Raw genomic sequence first — 14153 nt, 5'->3', positions numbered from 1 at the left:
TAGACAGGATCATCCTTCAGTATTTAGGGATTCAAGTATGATTCCTGACTCATAACTTGCAAATTTTTGTGATTGTTTAAGTGACTAAACAAAATAATCTTTTGTTAAAATATCTAGCCTTTTGTTCTTGTTTCTTGAAATAACTCTCCAGAATAGTTCCAGAGTGGTAAAAATGAAAGGTAGTCTTTTCCAACCATACCTAAGCTTATATAAAATAATGAGATGCTTTTTGGTGATTCCATGGATAACCACAGGATGGAGTAGAAGTTGGGTTGCCAAGGCAACTAATTCGTATTGGGAGGGGAGGAGGGGAAGCAGAAGAAGGCTGAAGGCTGTAAGGATTGCCAGTAGCCAATGATTCAACCATTTCCTCCTTTGTTGAGCCTTCATAAAAATTCCAAGAAGTTCTAGGAAGGGGATCAAGAGCTCGTCCATGTGCCAGGATAGTGCCCACCCCAAACCCCATGGGATGGGAGATCCTATGCTCCAGACATTTGCAGACTTTGTCATATGTTAGGAAACTGAGTCATGGGGGTTTTTGAATAAAGAAAGAACAGAAAATAACCTCAACAGACCAGATCAACTCCACTGGAAAGTTGAAGAGGGGCTTGAGGAGAGCTAAACGGTAACTTGAGAAGAGTCAGGAGACACAGGTGTGGTGTAATGGAGGCAGGAGTGGAGAACATTAAGTAGAAGTAATGGGTGAGGGAAAGGGTTGCAGGTAGATGGAGTGTTCAAACAGTTTTGACTACAGGTCTGGCTCCCAGGAGCCTGTGATTTGAGCACCTTCCTGCTCCATCCGTCCTCCCTCACCTGAAAGGCTCAGGGAGTGGGCTTTCATGCTTTCATGTTTAGATTAAAATTCTAAGCTGGAGACTGGGCTGGAGGATTCTGACAAGATTGCCTAGGGGAAGGATAGCCAAGGGACCAAGTTCTGGGAGCAATACTGAGTTATGAGAACAAAGTAGATCGCCATCACCACATGTATTCTTTCATCTGGTTGTTTACATGTACCTTTAAAACATTTTTATAACAAACTATAGCCAGGTGTGATGGCTCATGCCTGTAATCCTAGCTACTCAGGAGGCTGAGAGCTGAGGATCACAATTCAAAGCCAGCCTGGGCACTAAAGATCATGAGACACTTTTCTCCAATTAACCGCTAGAAAATCAGAAGTGGCACTGTGGCTCACAGGATAGGGCAGTAGCTTTGAGCTGAAGAGCTAAGGGACAGCACCCAGGCCCAGAATTCAAGCCCCATGACCAACAAAAAATAAACAAATAAATAAATAAATAAATAAACTGTATCTAAAGAAATTATTTCTTACTTTCCTAATCCCTCTTCTCAAGGGAAATATTAGCAAAGTAGTTAGGGTTGTTAATTGAAAAGAATTTATAATTGTGAGGCTCTTTTGCCATTTTGTTTGGTTTTCTATAAATTTGGTCTTTTCATACATTTACCCGAGTTATCAGGAAGAATTGTAGGATAGATATTAGAAATTTAGCTCTAAATTTTGCTCTAGCTAATATGCCTGCACATTGTATGTGTGTACATGCACGCATATATACATATACACATTGTATGTGCATGTCATACATACCTGTATGCATATATGCGCAAATAGATATGTATATGCCCATGTGTGTATATCTGTATGTGTGCATGTATGTGTGTATATGTGTATATGTGTGTATATATGTGTGTATATATGTGTATATGTGTATATGTATATGTATATGTATATGTGTATATGTGTATATGTATGTGTGTATATGTGTATATGTGTATATGTGTGCATGTATATGTGTATGCATTAGTGTGTAGTAGTAGTCGAGTAGTAGTCTTATAAACCAGAGAACCAATCTGTAATAAGTATGAAAATCAAATGGGAAAGATAATAAGAAAATGAGCAGAAAAAATTAGCATGAGTGAGTTTAAAAGACAGAAAATGTGTGATTTGAGTGTCATTTATTGCTAGATAGATTGACACTTGCTCAACACATTGGAGCTTTCTTTAAGCTGATACAGTGTCATTCTTCATAGCTCTAATTAGTACTTGGAATATTATTTTTGAATGGCAGTTGAAGTATCCTCATTGTTTTCTCAGTATAGCAAGACAAAAAAACTAAAAGGTAATGTTGAAAAGAAAACTGAAAAGAGCAAAGACTCCTCTGAAGGCTGAAGACAGCTGGAATTTTGAATATAGTTCATAATATCTGACCGAAGAGAAAACAAAGTTGTCATAGCTGAGGCTGGAAGGTCGATCAGGCTCTGCAAAACATTGAACTTGGGAGCAAAATACATAGAATCAAAAGCTGTTTAATCAGATAAGTGATCTGGATACAGAAATATGAAAAGTTCTGTTTTTCTAGAAATAATAAATGCGCTTTAGGCTTGATATTACTTGGATATTACTTCTTAACTTGAAAGAGAGACTTGAGATCTCTGCTTTGGCTTTTAACTTCAAGGCTTAGAGAATCTCTGAGGTGGAGAAAAACAAAACTTCATTTTTCACTTGGGATGTAACTCAGTAGCAGAGTGATTATCTAGCAAGAGCCTGAGTTTGAAAAAAGCCAAACTGAAGGAATCTTCATTTTTCATTGGAAGGTTTTTGGAAAACTTTCTAAAAGAATTGAGACAATTTTCACTTCTTTTAGTCTTCCTACTTTTCTTCTAAGTGCACAAAAGATACCGCAGCCAAGAACATACCCTTACATGTAGTGTATTTAGTTCCCTAATCTGGGAACTAAACTGTGGAATCTTTTTGGTTTAGTATGTCGTCTCAAAAACCAAAATTATTAAAGTTGTGGCAGTATTTTGCTTTCATTGCCTATGTAAAATTACACACTGGGAGATAGTACTTTTGGAGGGAGTTTAATTTTAGACATACATAATCACTAAGGTATTGAGGCAATAATAACTCGCATATAATTAGTGCAGAAAACTGTCGGTGCCATTTCTTTCTAAGTGTGCGAGTCGATAAGCCATCAAAATGCATCAAAAATGCAAAAGCCTTGCTCAGGGGATGTAGGCATGACAGGGCTGTCACCACTGGCTGGTCAGCCAGGGAACTGCTTTGCTATAGGTTGAAGACCTTCTTGTTGCTATTACTTAGCTCTGCTTACCTAACACATTTGTATGATGAAGGGGGAAAGGACTTGAGAAGAGAATGAAGGTCAGCCTGACCCTGGGCAGGGTCTTGTTTTCCTGCCGGGGTCAGGGCGGTGAGTCTTGGGACAAATCAGTGCTTTGTGGTGAGAAGGGTAAAGGCTCTCTAATAAAAGGCTTCTGGAAAGAATGTGGGCGACCTGGGGAAATGTGCTATGGTCAAGTGTAATCCTGGGAAAAGAGACCCAGAAGAAAGCAGAGCAGGATAGGAAGGAAGATAGGGAGGGAGGAGGACATGGGGTGTGGTGGGGGGGGGAGGAAGAGAATAGTGGGTGGGAGGAGGTGAGGGCCTGAAACCTGAGGAGGAGCACCTTCTAGCTAAGGACCACAGAGTGGGGGGCGGGGGGGGGGCGGGGAGAGAAAGTCTGGGAGGAGGAGAAGGCAGAGCCCCTGCGGACCCGGACGGGACCCTTGGCCCGGGAGGCGGTGGCCCCGGGGCACTGGGGACAACTTGGCTCGCCCTGTCCCCTTTGGCAGCTTCAGGCGTTGGCTCCTGGGGGGCTCCCTCCCTCCCAGGCGCATTGTTCCTTTGCCGGGAGACGAGGAAATTGCCTTTTGATTGCGGAAGTCCGCGGATGGGGCTTCGGGGAGAGGCGGCTCGGGTCAGAATGGCAGCGTGGGAAGCGCTGCTGGCCGCCCGTCCCCGCCGCCTGTCGCGTCCGCAGCCCGCCCGGGGCGGCAGCAGGAGCAGCAGCAGCCACCGGGGTCCCCGAGCGTTGCCAGCCCTCGGGGAAGCGCGCTGCGCCCGCCGCCGGGCGCGCTGAGCGCGCGAGCAACAAGTGAGCCCTCTCCTCCTGCCCCGGGCCACCGGCGTCCAGCCCCCCTCGAGTCACCCAGCTCTGAACCCTTGAGCGCAATGCTGAGCCATGGAGCAGGACTGGCCGTGTGGATTGCACTAAACCTACTGCAGGTGAGTGGCTGGAGCAAAGGCCAAAACCTCTCTGGCCAAAACCAAATTCACTGGGCTCTGCAGTGTCTCTTGAGATTGTGCTTTGGAGGGAAAATGTCTTGAGCTGAGCTGTCCACCTCTGAAACCACACTGGTCCTGATGTCAAAGGCAAAAGCCAGCTTCAGTCTCCAGCTGCTCCAGAGACAGCATCCAGGGAGAAAGTTGCCACCCATTGCCCTGTGGGGGCTCTTGTCCCTGCTTAGAAAGCGCAGAGGGCCATCTGAAGCTGGGCAGAAAGGGTGGCTAGAGACATTTAGCGAGCTGGTTTAAACGGTGGTCTCTGATCTCTTTGTAGACTGGACTCGCAGAGCCCGTGAGATGTAACTTCACTGTGACAGAATCCAGGAGCTCCAGCCAGGAGATGTCTCTCCAGTGGAAAACTCCTTTAGGGTCATCTTGTAACTTCAGTGTCCACTATAGCAGTGACACCTCCAGCACGGCTTGGTGCTACCCGGCTCAGATAGACAACACCACCTATGGATGTAACCCCAGGGGTTTGCACGCGGGAACGGTCTACAACATCACCATTATGTCTCTGGATGGAGAAAAGAGCACTCTGGTCTTACAAACAGGTAAGGGTGACAAGTGCAGGTGGATGTGGCCCAGCCACTCTGAACCGGGCCTGGCCTTTACACACTGGTGTTTCATTTGAGTTCAGGCATACAAAAGATGAAAAAATGTGTTGGGCAGATATAGGTTAGCAAGGATTTCTGATCTCCTCTCATCTAGACATCTGGCCAGAAGCAGTTTGACTGTTAGCTATCCTCTAAGTACTGGAAATAGCAACTGACTGACTGGTTTCTGAAAAAGGTAGTGGGGTGAAGAGAAACAGAGAGAGAGAGACAGAGAGACAGAGAGAGAGAGACACAGAGAAAGACCTAGAGAGGAAATTTGTAAAAAAAAAAAAAAAGTGTGCTTTAAACTTCTATCACATTAAATTATAAAACATCAGAATAGTTTTAAGCAAATGTTTTTAGAATAAATAATGGAAGGGCATTGATTATGGATGTGCCTTTGCTATCCTTACTTTTTATATTTGGAACCAGAGCATAAAATCTTCAGGTATAAAATAGAGCTACTCTTTGGGGGGTGGGGATGGATGAAAGTCCTTTAAATTGAAGGTGCAAAATTTGTTTTCATTTAGTAACTGAAGCAGCATAGTGTCAAAAAATGTTCTTTGATTACCCTGAACTCGCAGTGAATTATTTTTCCTTCCGTTTGTGGTAAATCCTTTCATGTGTACATAACAGCTGGTCTTTCTTGCCTCAAGTTCTTATCTGTAAATGAGAGCATTCGACTAGGTCATTATTCAAGTTGAAGTTTTTACCAAGTTCAAGGGTAAGCAAGTATGCAAACTCACTGACATATCACCACCTAAGGATGCCCAAATTCTTTGATGGCATTTGCTTTATATGGCTTCCTTAGGACATTTAACATTACTTCTATTTGTTGGAAGTAGAATGCTTTCCTTTCACCTAGGAACTTAAATTGAAGCAAAAAAAGATTCTGACAGTTAAATTTGGAAATTTATTACCCCAATCATTCCTTCACAGATTAACCTGAACAATAATCATTTCTTAAGCTATAGGTTTTTTTTAAACAAGTGTGAGAATGTTCTATTTGAAAAGTAGTGATAGCAGGGTTGGGAACTCTCATGGGAATCATGTAGCCAAATTTTACTTTATTTCAAAGAAAAGTTGCTGAATACTCAATTACGTCATTTGGCTTACCTCAGATAAAACTTTTAGATAATTTCTGAGAATTGCAAGGACTTATGTCAAAAGGAAAACCACTTGTTAACAACAAATATCTTTTTTTTCCCAATATAGAATCAAAGAGAAACTAAACTCAACCACATAATTAGAACATTTTACGGATGTTTAGACATTTGGGTTTTCGGTCATCACATTGTTGGTGTTTTGGTATCTGACAACAGTTCTGTGGACCCTGGTATAACTAATAGCATGACATTTGTGACAGAATTTCCAGATGTATTGAGCACCTTGGAAAAAGGTCTCACCAACTAGATGTGTGTTCTATGTCTCGGAGCAGTTTATATTAAAAAAAATTAATTTTCATGTTCAATAGTTTCCTATGGCTTTAGCCATGATCTGGATTGAAAAATCTGAAAGAGAGAGAGAGAGAGTCAGAGATAGAGAGAGATGGAGAGAGAGAGAGAGAGAGACATTAGATGTAACTAATGTTTGTGCAAAAACATTTTTTGCACAAAGAAATTTCCAGATATAAAAGAAAGAAAAATCTCAAGGGATGGTACTAAATTTTCTCCATTTTAATTGCTGTTATTTTGGGGGAAAGAGATAGAACTATTGAAGAATTAATTCGTGAAAGATCTCAATGTTCTCCAGTTTTTAAGGTTTTTAATTCAGTTTTGTAAACTCAAAAAGAAAAAACTCTATTCATTGTTGGAAAAAAAATAATTTTCAGAAGGCTATTGGAGAAGACATCAGAAGATAGGAGTTTATCCCAGGAACTTTACATTTTGGAAAAAAGGGATCATGGAAAATAACTCACTAGGGGTGTTACTGGTTATAGAATTGCCTCTGTTATTATTCAGGTAGATGTTTCAAATCTAGAAGCATGCTGAAAGCACTGTGAAATACTTAATATTGATTATGCTGCATAATGAGTAACTTTGCCACCTACGATGAGTTAGCATTCAGAGATATTGTCCTTTTCCTTAAGGAAGTACTTTCTACAAGTACTTGTCACTATACATTTCATGAGCTTGAGGAAAGGTGAAGGATGAAAATTGCAGTGGGTCTTTGGATAACAATAATTGGTCCATATTTATTTGTACAATGGTGTGTCCTTACACTTTTAAACTAAAGCTTAATTTTAATACAATTGTAAAAATTGTTTCAGAAAGAGATTGCTTCCATATGTTTTTAGTGTGATTAATAGAAGGGTTACATTATATTCACCAGATAGAAGGTGCATTACTTTACATACATTGATACCCTTTCTCATGTCTTGGTCCCCATTTCCCTCTCCCCACCCCCTACCACTCATCTTGTTTTCCCCCCTTCCCTATCTGATTTCAAATACGCATATATCCAATATATCAGATAAGGTGAAATACTGTAACAATATGAGATAACCAAGGGACAGCAAAAGAGATGAGAGATAACATAGTACATTAAGGACAGCAATCACTCAATATATGGCTTTTGTTTGTATGTAGAAAGGGATTTTTTTAAGTTAGTTTCTTTTTATTTATTTGTCAGTAGTGCTTTTGGGATTTTATAGACAAAGGGTAATTGTTGATTTAATTATAAATAGGTACAAATAGTTCTAAAGACTGATTGTTAAGCGAGAGATGAGTCCTATAAATCAGACTTTGCTCTTATTAAAGCATGAATCTAGTATGTTAGACAAAATAATTAAAATAATTAAATGATTGCTATTCTAGCAACATCCTAGTCCAGAATTTTAAATCAGGGTTGAAAAATGTGGGTCCAAATTCAGTTCAACGAACATTCATCATGAAGGGCAGCAAAGGGAACAGTGCCGGGTAACAGCTGAAGGTTACAGTGATGCTGGGCACAAGGTCGTCTCTAGCCTCAGACTCTTAAGCGGATGTGAGGAAAGGTCAAGATGACAAAGACCACAGAGCTCTCCAAGTCTTTCTTGGATGAAAATTCTGCCCCATTTCATGCATGATGTGCTGGCATAATGATGGCTTGACAATTCTCACATTTATTTATAAGAATATGTGAGAAAGACAAGTGTTCGTTTGTGACCTTGAGAAACAACACAATGTACATATCAAACATTGATATGTACAGACGCTGCAAACTGATAGTCTCTGAATGTGTAGGTGTCTAAGTAATAATTATGTTCTGCTTCATAATTTTGTGAAATAATCTGAACCATTTCACTAGCATTAAAAATGATAAGCTCACATAAAAATCTGAAGTTATTCCCTTTCTTGAGCTGTTAGATATTTAGAAAAACTGGTTAGAGGAAGGTTGTGACATTTCAATTAGCTGGAATCATTTCATTTATCTTCTTTCCTGAATGTATGCTGAGGACATTTGAAATTGTCCCTTTCTCAAAGTTTTTCCTTAAAGCTACGGGAAGATTTTTTTTGTCTAGAATAAAATATAGGTTTTTAATTTAGCATATGGTTACTGTTCAATAAATACCGATTAAATGGATGGATAAGAAGTGGGAGTATGGCTCAAGTAGTAAAGCACCAACCTTGAGCAGAAAAGCCAAGCGAGAGCACAAGAGAACACAAGAGTTTAAGATCGAGTACTGGCACACAAAAATATTAGACAGACAGAATCATGAATGGATAGGTGGGTAGATTTGTTGACACAGAAACTCTTCGTGTGTGTGCGAGAGAGAGAGAGAGAGAGAGAGAGAGAGAGAGAGAGAGAGAGAGAGAGAGAGAGAGAGAGAGAGAGAGAGAGAGAGAGAGACAGAGACAGAGAGAGAGAGAGCGCACAAGTGAATTAACAAAATGTACGTTTTAGTTAAAGAAGATATGTAGACTAAAAATATTATCTAGGGGCTTGTATTATGGGTACACCCAGGGAACCAGTTAGTGTAGAGGTAAAGAACTTCACTTTTAGAAAGGGCTATTTCAGTCATGTTTATCACCTTCTTAGTGTATTTTATTAATCATCCCAGAAAAAGCCCCCCAAAAGAATCCCTCAAATTACTTCATATAGGTAATTTTCTTATCTATAATGAAAAACTAGAAATATTGTCAAATAATCACATGAACTATTATTTCTATTTCAAAATTCCATTTATTACATTGGTTGGCTAAAGCTGCCATAACAAAATGCCATAAGTTGGGTGGCTTCAAAACAGAAATTTCTGTACTCACAGTCCTGAAGGCTACAAATCTAAGGTCAAGGTGTCAAATTGGATTAGAGCCCACTCATTTTTACTTAGTCACCTCTTTAATGACCTTGTCTCCAAATATAATTCCAAAATACTATAAAGTACTGAAGTACATATAGATTATAAGAAACACAATTCAGTACATAAAATTTAGCCTTAAACAGAGCCATTATTCATGAAAACTATCTTTTAGTTGCATCAAACTTTCTTGTAGAACTTGTTAAAAAAGACATTGTGGTTTCTATGCCACATGAATGAGAACTTAGAAGGGATGGAGCTGGAGAAATCTACATTTTAAGTACAAAGTAAATCTACACAAACTAGTGACATAATTATTCTATTCTTAAATAGCATTACGATTTAGGGGCCATGCCTTTTTAGGAATGGTTAAATCTATAATTCTTGGGAATACTCACTGCCTTTTCTAGGAACAGATAAATTCTCTAATATTTTTGTGCTTTTATAGCATATAAAACATCTTACCTTCTCTATTTAGTACATAAAAGTATAACGTATGTATTGTATAGACCATATATTATTATTTTGTCCATGTGACTCTGAGGCAAATCATTTATTCTTCTTCTTATCCTAAGGGCTTTTTCTTGATCTAAATTGGATTGGATAATAAGGAATAATTTATGCCCAGGATATGGTGCTGTGGCTCAAAATGGTAGAGCACTTTGAGTAAAAAAAGCTCAAAAGCTCACAGACAGTGTCTAGCCCCTGAGCTCAAACCCCACAACCAACAAAAAAAAGGGGAAGGAAGGAAGGGAGGGAGGAAGGGAGGGAGGGAGGGAGGGAGGGAGAGAGAAACAGGCCTCCTTCATAAGGTTATTAGGAGATTTTAGTTATGTCATTCATAAAACCTGGCATAATTTTGTCACATTCTACAAGTGTCACATTTCTAAGAGTGTAGTAAATTGTCTATTACTACTTTTACATTGGATATGTTTTGTCTTCAAAAGACTTAATTATTATCACAAATCTGCATAGCTGATAGATAATAGAGCCAGAACTTGGTCCTTGATTTACTGAGTCCAACTGTAATAATTTCCCCATTCTTATGCAGAAAAGAAAGAGTATTTTTAAACTAGTAATAAGAATTATTTGCAAATCAATTTTTAGTTCCAAATATTTTTGTGCCCCAGTCCTGGGGCTGAACTCAGGGCCTCAAGAACCCTTGCTTGGCGCTTTCACTCAAGGTTGGCACTCTTCCACTTGAGCCACTCCTTCTAATTCCCAGGCATTTTGGATTAGGGACATTTGTCCTGTATTAACCGGAAGATCGGCACCAACACATGTATCACTTACCCTTTCCTGAGCACTCACCATGTGACAAGACTAAGTTCAACACTTCCTCTCCATTACCCCCTCCTACTTAACAGCCCTGCCAAGTAGGGATCATTCTTCCCACTATACAGAAGAGGAGCTGAGATTCTCAGAGAAGTGACCTACCTAACACTTCCATGTGGTAACAGACAGTATTGAATGCAGGTGTGAGTTGGACATCCCTGGTCTTTGAACCCATCCTTGTCATATATATCCAACCCTGAGTCTTGTGGAACCCTGAGCAACCATCCCTACCAGTAATTTACTTACACAGGGCTTAATGCAACAGCCTGCAAATTAGCATGTGGCAGTCTGCACTGCTGTTTGTAAGGACGAAAATGATGGTCAAACTGCTTTAGTTTCCTTTTGCAAAATGATCAACAGTTTTACAAGCTCCCTAGCAGCTGAATTTTGTAATGAGTGTATAAACATGCTGAATCTAATGCTTAACAGCTTGATGTATACCATAATACATCACATCATTTTAAAGTAAACATGCAAACTTAAGCAGCAATAAAAACTTCATCAGAAATGTAAGAAGGGAAATTACTTCCCTAGAACTGTATTTAATAAACTGGAGGCTGTACATACTATAAGGATCTCTTGGGCTAAGGGACACAGCCATGAAGGATAAAGTTGGAAAGAAAGCTAATGTCCAATTTGAGAAGACTTTAGGTGCCTCTGAAGAAACTTCAACTTTCTCTTAAAATGCAAGGTTCTTGGTGCTTCAGTAAGGATGAAGATGACAGAGATGATTTGTACAGAGGTTTGACAATAGCATAGGAAATACATAGAGTGAGGAAGACACCCAGGAGACTCTTGACATGATCTAGAACAAGTTGACAGGACCACAAGAAAGAGCAGTAAAACTAGGCAGGAAGATAGATAGATAGATAGATAGATAGATAGATAGATAGATAGATACATACATACATACATAGATACATAGATAGATACATAGATACATAGATAGAGACAAGGAAACTAGTTTAAATATTCAAGGGAACTTTCATGACCATAGAATTATGTTAAGCAGTCGTTTGTATTGTTATTCATTTTAACTATGCTACAATACCCCATCTATTACACTGACATTCTAAACTGGGTGTTCGTGGGTCACATCTGTAACCCTACCTACTCAGGAGACTGAGAACCATAGGATGACAGTTTCTTGGCCAAATCAGGCAGAAAAGTCCATTAGATTCCATCTCCAAAACAATTAGTAAGGAGTTGGACATGGCTCAAGTGGTAGAGCACAAAATACACGTGTGTATGTTTCCTTTACATAGGCAGCTCTTTGGATTTTTTGTTATTGTGATTCTGCAGTTCATGACATTTTCATGTCAGCAGAGTTGAAGTGTAGGAGGAAGAACCCACAATTTGCCACCATGTATCAGAAGACGGGTTGTACTGTCTGGTACCTACCCAACACAAGTGAATCACCACTCTCCCTGAGCTATGGAAGCACACAGAAAAGTATGATATCCCTCACAGATACATTTTGGAATCTATAATGCCTTTAGCAAAATCTTCTGGTACCAAGCCAAAGATTGACTTCTATTCTTACAAATTTAAAATAAATTCAAGTATTTCAAATTTGAAACAGTCTAGAAATTCCCATATCAATTAATACCAATATTTTGATGACCACATCTGGTAGGAAAAAGTAAATAGTACTTGCATGAAAAAATAATGATTTTCTCTAAGTCATATTTTAATTACATTTTGTGGAGTTGTATAGAGAAGTTACCATTCCATAAATTAGTTTATAAGTGTTACGCATCTTGATCAATGTCATTCCTTTTATCATTCTTTCCATTCCTCCAAACCCAACTCCTCCCTTTAATTTTCTTAATTTCATAGAATATGCTCATTGACCATTATATCTAGGATGTATTTTTAAAAGGAATGAATATCATTTGGCTTAGGAATTTTCCCTAAGCTTTACCTTTTCCTTTGGGAAAATATCATTTGTGATACTAAGCCTGCCTATAAAATTCTGGGGCTTCTTCAATCTGGTAGTTTCACGTAGGTATTTCCAGTAAGTACTGTAGAACCTGGCATTAGGCATTCTATATTCAAGTCTGGAACCCAGAAATGCAATGAATTTGGAAATGTATTGTTAGTGATACACCTTGATATGTAGATCAAGAGTAAACATCGATTTGTGATTTTTGACAATCCTTAGATTTTATATTTTATTGGCTACCATGTGTAGGTAAGAGTGGTAAGTGAGGAAACCAAAGAAGCTATAAACACATATATATGTACATGATACCACTGACTAAATGTTGGTATGAATTTCATAAATTAGAAGAGTTTTTCTAAGTAGAAAATTACAGGTACATAAATGAATTGTCAAGTGGCATTCAACATCAGTCTCTGAGCGCAGTGCCAGTGGCTCATGCCTGTAATCCTGGCCAATCAGGAGGCTGAGGAAGAAAACTCTATGAGCCTCTTTTCCTCAATTAACCAGCAAACACCCAGAAGTAGATTAAGTGGAAGAGTACGAGCCTACAGTGAAAAAACAAAGGACTCACTCTTGGGCTCTGACTTCAAGCTCCAGGATGAAAACCAAAACATGAAAAAAAATTTTTTTAATGATTTCTGCCTCTATCACAGGCACACCCATACATATGTGTGTGTGGAATAACACACACATATATACACACATACACACACACAATTTCCACACTTCATAAACAATGAAAACTTTTAAAGGAAACTAAATTTCACTGTACTTAGATTTTAAAACGAAGCCTGAAAGCTCATGAACAGCAATGATGGAGCAGCGCCAGCCCAGGGCTTTATCACAGTATAAATGGGGTTTTAAGTGTTTGTTTCCAGGGCTGGTTCTCCTAGGCCAGGCACTTCCAGTCTCATTGTTCCTTTGTTCTAGCGGATGTACAAAGGATTGACTGTTTTGTTTTCTGGCTCAGAGAGATTAGATAAAGTCTGCATTTCTGAATTTCACTCTCCAGACACGCAACTGTAAAACTCATTTTCTCTAGCTCATATTTTGTAGGTTATATAGGTTTAGAGTATACTATTCATAACATCATTTTCTTTAACTTTTCTCTCATTGGGGTTGATACACAGATGGTAGAATTGATCCCTTTGGAACTATGACTGGAAACAACTGTCCCTCTCACCCTTGTCTTTAAAAATGCTACCTCTGTAAAAAAAAAAAAACAAAACCTCATCTCAGCTGGGTTAGGCTGTGTTATTCTTGACAGTTGTTGGTCATTAGCATCGCATGGTAGTGAAAGGTCTTACTCCTGTCTTGATCCTCCCCTTTCCCTGAAGGGAATGATCCTCTCCCATTTTTGTAATGTCACCCTTAATGTTAGGCTGTTATACAGGATAGGAAATGTATTTCCCTCATAAATTTCCCCCTGCTTTAGGAAAAAATAGATATGATTCTGATAAAGAAAAAATTAAGGTTAGGATTTTTTTTTTGCCAGGCCCAGGGCTAGAACTCAGGGCCTGAGCACTGTCCTTGGGCTTTCCCAAAGCTAGCACTCTCCCACTTGAGCCACAGCACCACTTCTGGCTTTTTTTTCTATGTATGTGGTACCAAGAAATTGAACCCAGGCACGCTAGGCAAGCATTCTACCATTAGGCAAAACTCCTGGCCTCAGGCTGGGGTTTTTTGTTTTGTTGTTGTTGTTGTTTTTTAAGAACTGGAGTGTTGAGATGTTGTCAGGAGTCTTTTTTGAATGAGTTGATGAAGGCTATTATCAGTTTGACTTGGTTTCATTACTTTTTGATTCTGCTTCTCCCTCCCTTTCATTTTGCCAGTGATTCAGAGGAAAACTATTTATGCACAAAG

At 39.2% G+C, this 14153-nt stretch overlaps 1 protein-coding gene across 2 annotated transcripts in view; it reads left to right on the top strand.

Moving 5' to 3' along the window:
• Positions 1-14153, top strand: part of Ptprb (protein tyrosine phosphatase receptor type B) — a 100683-nt gene that overhangs the window by 20951 nt on the left and 65579 nt on the right. Inside the window, exons 1-2 of one of the 2 annotated variants that reach the window (XM_090328249.1) lie at positions 3978-4078; positions 4413-4689. In XM_090328249.1, the coding sequence (XP_090184375.1) occupies positions 4025-4078; positions 4413-4689 (331 nt within the window). In that variant the 5' untranslated portion in view covers positions 3978-4024. Of the gene's footprint in view, positions 1-3977; positions 4079-4412; positions 4690-14153 lie in introns of those variants that run through there. The other variant, XM_090328248.1, reaches the window with a different exon arrangement.

Source organism: Megascapheus bottae, chromosome 2, assembly GCF_031878675.1.
Source record: "Megascapheus bottae isolate mThoBot1 chromosome 2, mThoBot2.hap1, whole genome shotgun sequence".
In the NCBI taxonomy this organism is placed as follows: domain Eukaryota; kingdom Metazoa; phylum Chordata; class Mammalia; order Rodentia; family Geomyidae; genus Megascapheus; species Megascapheus bottae.
The sequence above is the reverse complement of the archived record's forward strand: the minus strand, read 5'-3'. Positions and strand labels throughout refer to the sequence as shown.